We start from the raw sequence: 13,179 nt of genomic DNA, 5'->3' as shown, positions 1-13,179 counted from the left end.
TGCTAGATGGCAGCGTGTTTAACTTTAAGCCTTTAAGACCCCAGACACTTGATAAGCAGGCACCATCCGCTTTCTTCACCATGTTTGCTTATGCACCCATTTTGTCTTCAGCAATCGTGCTGAATAAAATGTTCTTACATTGAGGGAGGGCATGCACAGAGGCCTGAAGTCCGCCCACTACCTCAGTGTATTACCTTATAAATTTATGTGCATAGGCCAATACGTCTATTTTTATGAATTAATGTATTTATATCTGTACACCTATGTTTATAGCTCTATTCATAGCTTGTTTCCTAAATATTTGCTCTGTTTCCTTTTACCTTCCTCCTGCCCCACCATCACACTCACCCTTCTTCCACCCCTTAGTAATTCCTCTCAGCTAGACTGCTGTTGCTCCAGCACCTTCAGGATCTCTGTGTCTCTCATTGTTGATGTTAATGTCCCAGTTGTTCCCCTGTCTATGGCGTTGTTTGCTCACCACTCCCTTCCTCCGTCTCCTTCTCCCCACAAGTCCAAGTCCCTCTGGAACTGTGGGTCTCATTGCTTCCTCCTCTGCCTTGCTTCCCATACCTATCTTATATAAGTAGAGAAACCAACAACAAAAGAGGCCAAACAAAAAGAAAACAAAAGATTGAATAAAAAGGAAAATAATAAGTAGCAAAAAAGCGTACATAATTCCAGGTCTGTCTGTCCACCCACCTTTATGAGTGGTCCTGGGGGAATTCCGGGAGCTGCCCCTTCTAGCCTGAAGTCTCGTTGGGGGACTGGCTCTTAGGGGCTTTGTGGCTTGGCTTTGCTCCTGTTACTAACCTGTTATGTTCCCTTCTCGGTTCGCCCACTGTGGGGTGTTCAGACTGGACTCACTTCCCAGCGTGTGTCCCCAGTACTGTCCTCTGTCCTGGTGTGCTCCAGGGAGGGGACATCATGTCTCGAGCTGTTGTCAGCCCTACAGTCCTCTCTGTGCCTTAGCAGCTCCGTGTAGGGACGTCATCCCCTGGTCTTGGTGTGCTCATATGGGGTCTAGACTGTCCCTCTTCTTATTCATTCTTGGTTTGCTTCCATGTGGGCGTGGCATGCCAGCCCCTCTCTCCAACCTGTAAGTTTAGTGTTGTCCTCTGTAGCGCATACTTCTAGGGAGGGGGTCAGTTTGGCTCTGGTCGGGGCTGGCCCTGTAGCTCACTCTGTTCATGCGTTGCTCCACGTGGTTACGTTGCCTCAAGGTGTGTTGCACTGTGACGGGATCTGTGTGCACACTCCCAATTCTGTGGAGACATTAACAATACTCTCCTCCTGGGTGGGTTAATGCCCTGCCCCCCGCCCCATGCCATTGTCTCCCCCTTTCCCCCATCTTTGTGTTGGAATAATGCGAACCTAGGAGGGTTTTTTTTAAGTGTACACAAATAATTAAACTGGATGATAACTGCAACAAAATGTTGAACAGGGGAGAAAGGCTGCAGGACAGAATTACAGGGGAATCCAATTTTGAAATGATGTTCAGCGAAGGTTATTCAAAGTATCTGAGCCCCAACGATGAAAAGGAGGTCATTTTTCTAATGGAGAAGACAATACAGATGAAGGAGGCACTAGGGAAATGGGTGGCCTTGCTACCGGAACTGAAGGAAAGCTGGGGGCAGACAGTGAGAGGGAAGTGGCCAGGGGAGAGGTTATCGAGAGTAACTGAGGCAAGTTAGTGCTGGACTTCAAAGACCAGGGTAAAGGGTTTGGAATTTATTATAATTATAACGAGACATTTTTGAAAGGGGTTAAGGTGTCTGCTAACTGACTTCCCATTCTAAAAAGTCTATTAAAAGACTAGATTGTTTTACTGGAGACAGAGATGAATACCTTCTGAAGGCAGATCCAACGTGTTTTGTAGACAACTTAAAGCAGTTAGCGCACAGTGGCTGCAGGAACCAAGATGGAGAAGACCAGGGAAGTAACAAACTGCTAGATTAAGGTAAGGAAGAGCTAAGGAGTGGAGTTTAGCACCAGACTTCAAGTGTTCTGTTTGGAGTGTTTCAAGCTTGTAAAGCTGTGAGCCATCCAAGAGCAGATGTCCAGTAGACAGCTGGATATATGAGTGTGGATCTCAGAGGAGGTCTAGACAAAAGGCATACATTTAAATGTCAGAATATAGATATTATTTAGAGTAATGAAAATGGATGAGATCACCCAGTGAGAGAACGTAGCTAGAGGAAAATTGGCTGAACACCAGTTCTTGTAGAGCACCATTGTGTTCGTCTGGGTTGACTAGAGAAACAAATCCAGAGACATGCATATGTGTGTAGGAGAGAGTTTTATATCAAACAGTAATTGTACATTAAGATAACATCCCAGCCCAGTCCAGATCAAGTCCGTAAGTCCAATATTAGCCCATATGTCCAATACCAATCTATAAAGTCCCCTTCAGACTCACGAAACACATGCAATGATGCTGAGTACAGGAAGATCACAGGCCAGTGGGTGCAAAGTCTTGTGGATCCAGTGGCAGTGGAAGCATCTCAGTGCTGGCAGGGATCTCCAGGTGGCTCCTTCAGCTCCAAAGCTCTAGCATACCTCCATGTGTCTTGTCCACAAGAATGTCTCTCAGGGAGTGGGTGTGTGTCCCGCCTCCACTGAGCTATTTATCTCCTTAGTGCCTCCAGATGAGGTCATCAAGCTGCAACCTGATTGACAGGCTAAAATCCACCTCTTTGCTCTTAAGTCTCAAATTGACAAGAGATGATGTAACTACCACGACCATCAAGTTAGTTTTGTGGTTGAGGAATCCAGGAGAAGGAGGAGGGGGAGGAAGAGGAGGGGGAGCCAGCAAAGGAGACTGTCATGTTCCCAAAGGAATATCAGGAGGCTATCGTGTCCAGGAGCCGAGGGGACATTGGCTGCTGAGGTTTAGCAGTTGAAACCCAAAGTCCAGATGCTCCTTGGGAGAAAGATGAAGCTGTCGGCTTCTGTCAAGATTTACCATCTCTGAAACCCTGTGGGGTAGCTCTACTTTGTCCTAAATGATCAACAACGAATTAAGTGAGTCCATGCAATGCGGTTGGTTTGCTTTTGGGGGTGGTGTCCCCAAGATGGTATGAAGAGAATGTTTCCAAAATACCAGTCAACAGTGAGCTCTGTCCACAGATGGGCCACCCCTGAGAGTAGCTGGCAGGGAGGGAGGGTGGCAGGAGAAGGGAGGAGGAGGAAAACAAGAGGCAGAATGTTCCCGCAAGGATTCTCATACAGTGAAAGAGAAAGATGTACACAAATAAATGGAGGAGGCGGAGAAAGAGAGGAAGCCAGAGAAGGCCGAGGTGATGATAGAACAACAGGCCCATCGCTTTCTCACTGGAGGATGTGTCTCACCTGTGCTTCCCCAGAAGTTGCCCAATTGATAGTGGAGCACCTGGCCCAGATCTTTGGCCAGGTGGAAAGATGGCCAGAGATCCAGGGTAGAACACCCTCAGCAATTCAGTGAACACTCTGGAGGTTGCCAAGCGATGCTCTGGTTCTGGATTCTGGAGGTGATAGGAGCCACCCATTTGTGGCCTTGTTACAGGTTGTATTTGTTATGTCTTCTCTTACACATCACATCATGTTTTGAGTTACGGCAAGCAAGGCGAACCAATATAACTGCCGCCTTCCTTTAAAAAGGAGACGCTTGTGGAATGGGTCTAATTAATTGTGATAATGATACAACCGTGGCATGGAACATCGATAAGCACAGCCATGTGTGAAGTGCGAGGGCAGGAAAATAAAGAGCAGCACAAATATAAAAGCCTGCGCCCACATAGAAGCAGCCCCCCAGCCTGTGTGATCACGAGGCGTCCACAGGATGAGATATCAGGCATCAGAAGACACCAAACCATTGTACTGATACGTATGAGGCTGGTGGTGGAGTGGAGACCCAAAGCCCATCTGTAGACAATCAGACGTCCCCTCACAGAAGGGTCACAACGAAGGGACAGGCCAGCCAGGGTGCAGAAAGCACCAATGAAACATACAACATTCCTCTAGTTCTTTAACGCTCCCCACCCCACCCCGCCCCCATCATGACCTCAGTTCTATCTTACACATTCGGCTAGACCAGAACACGTACACCGGTACAGATAAGAGCTCTCGACACATGGAATCCAGGACACATAAACACCTCAGGAACAATAATGTGAGTAATGACATCATGAGGGTAGGGAGAAGGTGGGGGGAGAAAGGGGAGCCAATCGCATTGATCAACGTGTATGCCCCACCCACCCAGGGTGACAAACAAGAGAAATGTGGGTGAAGGGAGACAGCGGACAGTGTAAGATATGAAAATAATAATAATAATTTATAATATATCAAGGGTTCATGAGGGTGAGAGGGTTGGGAAGGGAGAGAAAAACAAGGAGCTGATATCAAGGGCTCAAGTAGAAAGAAAATGTTTTGAAAAGGATGATGGCAACAGAGGTACAAAGATACTTGACACAAAGGATGGATGGATGGACTTTGATAAAAGTTGTACAAGCCCCCAATAAAATGATTTTAAAAACAAACAAACTGCTGAAGTAGCAATATTTCAATTGCTATCTCAGAGCTCAGTGGTGAGAGAGAAGTACTTCTGGTTCGCTGATTTTATTTTTAACTTATTAAAAGTGGCTTTAAGATATTAAAAATAATAATAAATTACATTATAAATAAAGCCTGCTTACAATACGTATCCATGTCAGTATTAATAACACCCTGGCCCCTGTCCTATGTCTAGGGCACATTATTCCATAGTTACTGGGGTAAGGGAGACCTATGGCTTGTTTCCACTGGGTCTTGTGGAGGAGCTGACGTCGAGGAGCCTGAGCAGGAGTATAGGTCAGCTGTCCCCCAGCAAAGACACGGAGACTGTCAGAGGGTGCAGACTGGCATCAGGAGTGTGAGCAAGAACAGTATTGCCTACGTTTCCCAGCATCGATCTTAGAAAGGGGGCCCCGGAAAGAAAAAGACAGACAGTCAATCATGGCAAAGGCCAAGGGAATTCCATTTCCTCGGCTGGAGACAGCATTGACTGCAGGTCACTCGTGCCTGGCATGTGGGGACTGCCCTGGCCCCAGCGGTGACCTTGTGCAATGAATGAGATGTTGACTCTTTTTTTCTATCGCAATCGCTCCTGCTCTTCCCTTTCACCGAGACTCAGAAGTCCTTGCTTAGGACTTTCCCGGCTCCACTTGGTGTGTCCATGCCAGAAACACACCCTGCTCATGGCTGGGCTGCTCCTTGATCTCCTCCTCTCCCCATCCACTCCTCTGACTCCTTGGCACTCAGCGCTCCTTCCGCTGGGATGCTCTTCCCCACAGATGCCCACCTCCCTCCCCTTCCCTTCTTTCAAGATGCACCTCCGGATTTTATTCCTTCCCGACTTCTCTGTATTCTCCTCCAGCGCCTACCGCACCCCGAGGAACCGAGCTGCCGTTAGGTGCTGTTGAGGTGATGCTGTGGCGCGGTGACCCCATGTGTGCAGGGCTGAACTACTCCAGAGCATTGTAAGGCTAAGGCGGTTCAGGAGCAGCTCGCCAGTCTGGTCTCCCAAGGTACCACGGGATGGTTTCAAACTGCCAACCTTTCTGCTAGTACCTAGTGCTTAACTCTTTGCACCTGATAAACTGCAGACTTTACCCATTTGGTCATTATCTCTTTCTCTCTGCTGCTTTCAGAGAGCTCCTGAAAGGAGAATAAAAAAGAACAACAAATCTATTTGGGCCATCGCTGCGTCCTCATGCCCAGAATAGTGCAGGAGGGCCTAGCACCCGTTGGTTGAAGAAAGGAGTGAAATAGAAGCATCTCCGCATGCTTCCTGGTAGCTCATGCCATGTTTCTTGGCCGAAAATCTACTCTAATCAGATACATTCTCTTCTTTGCGTTCAAACACCTTCTCAACAATGTGGCATTTTAAAATCACAGCTTAGACGTGGGATCTTCAACCCCCCGTCGCGGAAGATGAAGAGGAAAAGTTAAACCCAGTGGCACGGTCCTTTGCCGACATGTGTCCTTTGGACACACATGACCAAATTGCCACCAGTCGTGACCTCAAAATCTGCTCATACGAACTGTGCTCATCGCGGTCCCGTTCGGACGGCAGCCACACGTCTCGAAGTGGTGTGGAGCCAGACAGCTTTCATTTGGGGGAGAAACCACTGCTGGCGACCTCACCTTTAATGATCGACTTTCGAGTGAGATTGCATAATCTCACAGGATCCAGCCGCGGCACCCGCCCAGTTATGGTTTTCCCACCCCATTCTTCATCTCTCAAGGTCCCTTAAGAAGGAAATTATCAATTTATCTTCCTGCGCCGGGCACAGAAAGCCTCTCGTGTGGGTGTCCTCTGTTCGAATTTAAAGATGACTTGTTAGCTTTCCGGTAATATGAGCCATGGTTTTCCAATAGAATTGAAATTCTAATTTATGATTATTCTCAGTAAGTAGGCTTAGTGATCATTGAAAAACATTTTTAAAATGTCTTCCCCTTTGAGGGAGTCACAAACTCCCGGACTCCCACAGACCTGGGCAGAGGCGCTAACCGTAAAAGAACAGTTCCCTTCACTCCAGGGTCAGCCAGGGATGAAGAAGCGTCTCTCTTATTGGCTGTGACCTACGTTCCCGTATGACTAGGACAAGAGGCCAGAGGCTCCTGGTTCTGCAGGCTCAGACAGCCATCGCAGAGGGCACATTGTCTAGCTCATTAGCAATGTCTGTTAACTGACTGATCATTCCTGTCGTGACAACCCGCTATCCCATGCAGTCTGAAATTAACTCAGTTATCAAAGTCATGAAACACAGACTGCACAGGAAGACAACACACACACACATACACGCCAGTCAGGTGGTGGGGAAATTCAGAGTTGAAAATGAGATTTCCTTGGCTTGGGCAGGGATCCTTGAGTGGTGCAAATTGTGGCATGTTTGGCTGCTAGCCAAAGGTTGGAGGCTCCAAGACTACTCAGAGGCACCTCAGGAGAAAGGTCTGGTGATGTAATTCCCCAAAGTCAGCCAATGCAAAGCCTATGGAGAACAGCTCTCCGACCCACAAAGGATTGTCATTAGCTGGAATTGACCGAATGGCTATTGGCATTTGGGCTTGTTTGTTGCCTGGCTCTATTCCAAGTTCTAGATCGAAGGAGGCTGGCTGGGCCCTTCAGATCTTAATGTATTCTCCCCTTTTTGTGTGAGCAGGAGCAGTACTGGCAGATGGGCAGGTTAACAGGGGCTCTATTCCAGGATCCCCAGCTGAGTCCGGGCTGTTGGAGTGTAGAGCTAACTGGGAGCAGAAGATGGAAGCAGGCAGTGTAAGCCTGCTCCTTATATTGGTGAAGCATGCGGCAAGGGAACCAATGGAAGCCCACCGAGTAAATGTCCAAACATGCAAAATAATACACGCCTGTCCTCCTTGATGACCCTCCCGTCAAAACGATCTGGAAGGCTATATTCTAACGGGGAAATTTTAATCCCTAGGAATGCTGATGGCACAGTGGGTTACATGTTGGGCCGCTCACCATGAGGTCAGCAGTTCAATCCGTCCACTGCTCCTCAGAACGATGAGCCTTTCTTCTCCTGTAGAGATTTATTAGCCTTGGGAACTGTGTTAATCCGGACAGACTAGAGAAACAAAATTCATAGACACTATATACACGAGCAATTGAATATTGAGAAAACATCCCAGCCCAGATCAAGTCCATAAGTCCAATATTAGCCCATATGTCAGAAACCAATCTATAGAAGCCCTCTTCAGACTCACGAAACGCATGCAATGACACCAAATGCTGGAAGATCACAGGCCAGTGGGCGGAAAGTCTTGTGGATCCAGTGGTGGTGGAAGCATCTCAGGACTGGTAGGGATCTCCACGTGGCTCCTCCAGCTCAGGGCTCTAGTGTATCTCCATGTGTCTTGTCCACAGGAACGCCTCACAAGGAGTGAACGTGTGCCCCACATCCAGTGAACGATTTATCTCCTTAGCGCCTCCAAATGAGGTCATCAAGCTGTGACAGGATTGACAGGCTAAACTCCACCCCTTCACTCTCAAACCTCTCAAATTGACAACAGATGATGTCACTGCCACAGCAGCCCCCAGGGGGCAGTTCTTCTCTGTCCTACATAGTCACACCTGGCTCAATGGCAGTGAGTTTTCCTTTTTGCCCATTTGTTTATCTTGGAGGAAAAAGGCTCTGTCTTGCTCGCTCAGAGCTTGTCATTGAGAAAGAGCCATCAGCAGAAGGGCATGCTGGCTGGTTTCAGCCACGTGTCAGCGAAGATGAGAAATCTTTCCATGAGATGGATTGGCGTGGTGGCTGTGCCATTGCACCCGGATGTGCCCGCTACGGTGAGGGGCGCGCAGGACCGAGTGCTGGTTTCCTCCATTGTGCATAATGGCATCGAGACTTGGAGATGACGCCAGGGCCACAAACAACACTGAGAATTTCATACCTGAGGGCAGTGATGTTGAGAGCGTCCCCTGGTCCATCGACGTCTCGTCCCATGCTTGACCCCGCCCCAGACCAGAAACGGGGGAGATGCTTTAGCACCGAGTGTCTGTCTCTGACCGCCCGCTCTCTGACAACAACCCCTAACCTCAGGGCCGTGCCCCACCAGCCACGCCGTCTGCCTTGGGGCAGGATGACCCACAGAAGACACCCGTGTGGGTGCTAGAAATGGATGCCAGGCTTCTGGGACAGGGAATTCCAGGTGCAAGGCCTAGAACTCAGCCCAGGGACCTCAGATGAGCACCTTCCATTGGCCCCCAGGATCCCTCCCTTCCCGGGGAGGGACCTTTGCAGAAGAGGACCAGAGTAGTTCCTCTCGGTGTGGTATCCAAGGGAAGATCCCATTTTGCCTGGATCTCAGGGCAGTACTAGAAATGTATACTTACCAATACTCACCTGGTGACCACAGAGGGAAGCACTGCGTGTACGCCTTTAACCTATGACTTATAATAGTGATCCTTGGTCCACGCCCCCTTTTTAGAGCAATAGGCAAAAAGGGAGCACAAATATCCCCCACCCACAGAGTTATTTTCCCTCATGTCTGTCGTGAGTGGGTGGGCCTGCTGAGACAGGCAAGGTTCTGCAGTCTTGCTCTAAAATCACGAGTTCGCCTCCCGGCCAGTCCCAGAGTCCGGGTGGAACCGCAGGCCTCCTCTCTGCTCCTCGGCCGCTCTCCCTCAGGGACTCGCCTGCTTGAAACTCCAGCTATGACAACAGCACCAACATAAACGGCTTTTAGTCTTAGACACAAGAGCAACTTCTAGTTTAAGAACTTGACACGCAGGCTCACTACGCTGCTGTCTCCCTAACAGAGTGGTGCCTTTAAAATATTTAACAACTCGAAAAGGAAATCGAGCTTGACTTTGCCTTTCAAGAGCTCAAGAAATACCCGTGTTTCACTTCTGTCTGAAATTCCCCATCTTTGCAGACAAAGAAGGCTCTCACGGCAAAAGTAATGGCATTTTCACCACAATTTTCAAATAAAAGATAAGGAGAAAACAGCATTGCAGCCTTTTTGTGAGGACCTAACAATAAGGGAATAATGCCGTCTTGCCGGGGGAGAGCTCTGGTTTTAAGCTCAGGATGCAAAGCCAGTTAGAATGACACATTTTAGAAGGAAATATTCTCAACTACTGCTCTGAGTGAAGTAACGCTCCAGGACAAGGATAGCCTTTGGTTATTTGGGGATGTATTTGTGATAGAGATTCAGCTGCGGGGGTCAGCTCTTATGTGGAATTCTACAGTGCAAGAAATATGATGCACTCTCTCAGCTCACCCCTGCTTCCCGCCCCGTGGGAATCCCATCTCCCACTACTGTACCCCAAACCTGACCTTGGAAAGGAGATGGGAGCATCGTGTTTCACTGGCTGGAACATCCTCTGTGTTGCTCCAGGTTGACGAGAGAAACAAATCCAGAGACACTCATACGTGTGTAGGAGAGAGTTTTATATCCAAGAGTCGTTGTCTATTTAAGGAAACATCCCGGCCCAGTCCAGATCAAGTCCATAAGTTCAATATTAGTTCATAAGTCCAATATTGGTCCATATATTCTTGTACAGACTCACACAGCACATGAGTGATGGTGACAGCAGGAAGAGCACAGGCCAGTGGGTGAAAAGTCTTGTGGAAGCATCTCAGTGCTGGCACGGCTCTCCACGTGGTTCCTTCAGCTCCAGGGCTCTGGCTGACATCAGCATAGCTCTATGTGGCTTGTCAACAGAATGAGAAGCAGAGAGAGTATGTGTCCCATCTCCAGAGAGGAAGACAGGAGTTCCCAGAATGCTCAGAAGAAGACCATGCCCACACAGAGGCATCGTTGGTTATTACCTGATTGACAGGCTAGAGACTCCACCCCTTTGCTCAAGATGACAGGAGATAATGTAGCAGCCAGCGCCTCCCTACACGGTCCAATTCCTCTTTGCGTGGCAAACTTTCCCTGCAGCAACTTCGGCCTCTTCTAGGCGATCTTCGGTGGTGCCCACACTCTCAGTGATAGCACTTGTAGCCGCTCGGCTCCCCCTCCCACCCCACCCCCCTGTCCCCACTGCTAGTGCATTCACTGTAATTGATTTATAACTTTGATCTGTGTTCCATACTCTCCGTGAGAGCAAACACCATGAGGATCCTCCCTAATGCTTGCATTTCCATTATTAAGCCTGTGCGTGGCACATCATAAGTCTAATTGAATAACTGAATGAATGAATGAATGAACAAGAGGAACTTAAACCACTATGTTGCTTCGTCCAGGACATTTGCGTTAACTGTCATGGACTGAAAGGCACTTACCCAGTCTAAAGGCGTTGTGAACCTAGTGGGGAGTGTCTGCAGGATCAAGTCTCTGTAATGCATTCATTGGGTTGCCTACCTTGATGTAGCCAGCTTGCTTTTATTTGGGGGTGAGAGGGGATACAGGGTAAGGAATATGGTAAGGATTTGCAAGACATAAAGAGTGCATAAAACTCATCAGAATGGGTGGCTAAGCATTTATACGTGTCAATTCCAGTATTTAGGACTAATAACACATCATTGCTAGTGTCTGTGTCTACAGACCAGGAACCTGAGACACTGGAGAGTAAATTTGCCTAATCTCACAGACTAGGTGGAGGAATCAGGGTTTGTAGCCCAATCGCTTGATCTAAGAGCTCGCAGTTAATTGTAGCTGAAGACCTTCTCAAGAGGCCTCCTGTTCACTGGACCCTGGGGTGGCCTGGGATGCTCTTGTAGCCAAGGAAGCACGGTAGAGTCTATCCGCTGAGCTCTCAATGTGGCTTCTCTTGCTGCCTGCCTCTGCCTCCTGTGCCAGCCACCCCATGCCGCTCTCCCATTCACCTTGCTCAGGGGAGAGGACCTGCCTGAGGTGCCGGCCCTACTGTGCATGCAGCATCGTGTCATGGAGGATATCTGACTCCAGATCACTGCCACCGCCACTAGGGTCCGGTTTCACAATAAGGGAACGATCAGTGAGAACGAAGAGAGGTTACCCAAATAAACAGCTATTTTTGTCTCCCATGAAAGTCAAGAAGTTGAGGTTCAAAGCCAGTCTGGTTGCTCCAGGTACCAGGGATCCAGCCACCTCTTTTTTTCTTATTTCTCCACAGCACACTTACGCACAGCACACCTGAGCTTCTGCTGGAGCTCCCACGGTTGCATCTGGATCTCAGCTGCAGGAAGGAGGAAGGGGCTAAGAAAGGCGGTCCTTAAGACATAGATCAAGGAAATGATGCCGTCCCGACGTTCCAGCCACCCCTGCTAAGCAATGCAGTCTTTATTCCCTATGCCACACAGCTGCTAAACAGGCGAAGTTCTTTTGCAGACAAAGAACACACCTCCTGTCTGTACCAACCCGTGCTCCCGGCTACCTGGGCTCAGGAACCCCTCTGGGCAGCTGTGGCCAGTCGGTGGAGCACGGGGAGTCACCGTGAGCCTCTGACAGGGAACCCTGAGCCTTTCCAGCAGTGCGCCTGGCGTTTATCCAGCCTGGCCCGTGGAGCAAAGGGACACTTGTTTCCTCAAAGTCCCACCACAGCAGCAGCTGCTCGGAGCATGGTCTCCACCCCCACCCCCAACCCCGCCGCCCCCACAACCCATTGTGCCTACGCCACACAGCCATTCAGACTTGACGTCAGTCACACAGGAGCAACCTCAGCCAGAGTTTGCAGGATGAGCTTGATCTGATGTCCCGCTCAGGGTCACAGCCAAGCACCGCCTTTTGCAGGTGGGAGACACAGCCTTGTGAGCACGCACCTTGGAAACGATCTATAGTGTGCCTGTTGACCTCCACCCCCCTCCCCGACCTTCAGGAAATATTTGTCTCAATGTGTTGTGTGTCCTTTCCTTTGCAGGCTCCTGCGGCTGTCTCGTCATGATATTGTTTGCCTCTGAAGTGAAAATCCACCACCTTTCAGACAAAATCGCAAATTACAACGAGGGGACCTACGCTTACAGAACGCAGAGTGAGAGATACACCACCTCGTTCTGGGTCATATTCATCTGCTTCTTTGTTCATTTTCTGAATGGGCTCTTAATCCGACTGGCTGGGTTTCATTTCCCCTTTGCTAAATCTAAAGACACGGAGCCGACCAGCGTCGCTGCAGACCTCATGTACTGAGAAGTGGACAGTCCTGTCGTTTTGCATGTCGGAGTAGACTGGCTTCGGCACCTTGATACATGGTGCGCTTTTCTCATCCTTCACGCGCCACAAATGAAACCACCAACCCCCTGCATGGCGATGTTGCCAACGAGGTAGGAGGGTTCACACCGGAAGGAAACACGGCAGCAGAAAGAAGATGGCAGAAACACTGGGTCTGGTTGACACAAGTCGTCAAAGGCAGTTGATTAGAATGGGCTAGTGACTACTCTCTACACGAGGGTAAGTCCAAAAGGATTTCTGCAAAATCACGGGAAATGTAATTGAACAAAAATATGGAAATGGGAAGCTCTGACTTTTGACATACCCACTATAGACTCCGAAGGTGGCCTTTCCATCTCTCGAACATTCTCTCTGCCCACGAGAATTCTGAGGGCTTTGATTGGCCCTACCTCACACCGGCAGTTCGAGGATCCTCCATGGACTCACATTGCATCTTTCATGTTTGTTGAGTTTGGGGTGCTAAAGGAAATACTGGGGGGAAACACAAAGGCTGGAGGGTGGGTGAAGGAAGGTTTCCCAGTGAAATTCTCAAGGGACACCCCTTGA

The 13,179-nt window shown here is 49.1% G+C and overlaps 1 protein-coding gene across 1 annotated transcript in view; it reads left to right on the top strand.

Moving 5' to 3' along the window:
• The window catches only part of CLRN1 (clarin 1), a 56,501-nt gene extending 43,910 nt beyond the window's left edge, over positions 1-12,591 (top strand). The window contains exon 3 of the mRNA XM_075555564.1: positions 12,326-12,591. Coding sequence (XP_075411679.1) covers positions 12,326-12,591 — 266 coding nt within the window. The remainder of the gene's footprint in view (positions 1-12,325) is intronic.
• The last annotated feature ends 588 nt before the right edge of the window (positions 12,592-13,179 follow it).

The sequence above is a fragment of the Tenrec ecaudatus genome, chromosome 8 (assembly GCF_050624435.1).
Source record: "Tenrec ecaudatus isolate mTenEca1 chromosome 8, mTenEca1.hap1, whole genome shotgun sequence".
Taxonomy (NCBI): domain Eukaryota; kingdom Metazoa; phylum Chordata; class Mammalia; order Afrosoricida; family Tenrecidae; genus Tenrec; species Tenrec ecaudatus.
This window is presented reverse-complemented; position numbering and strand designations above follow the sequence as displayed.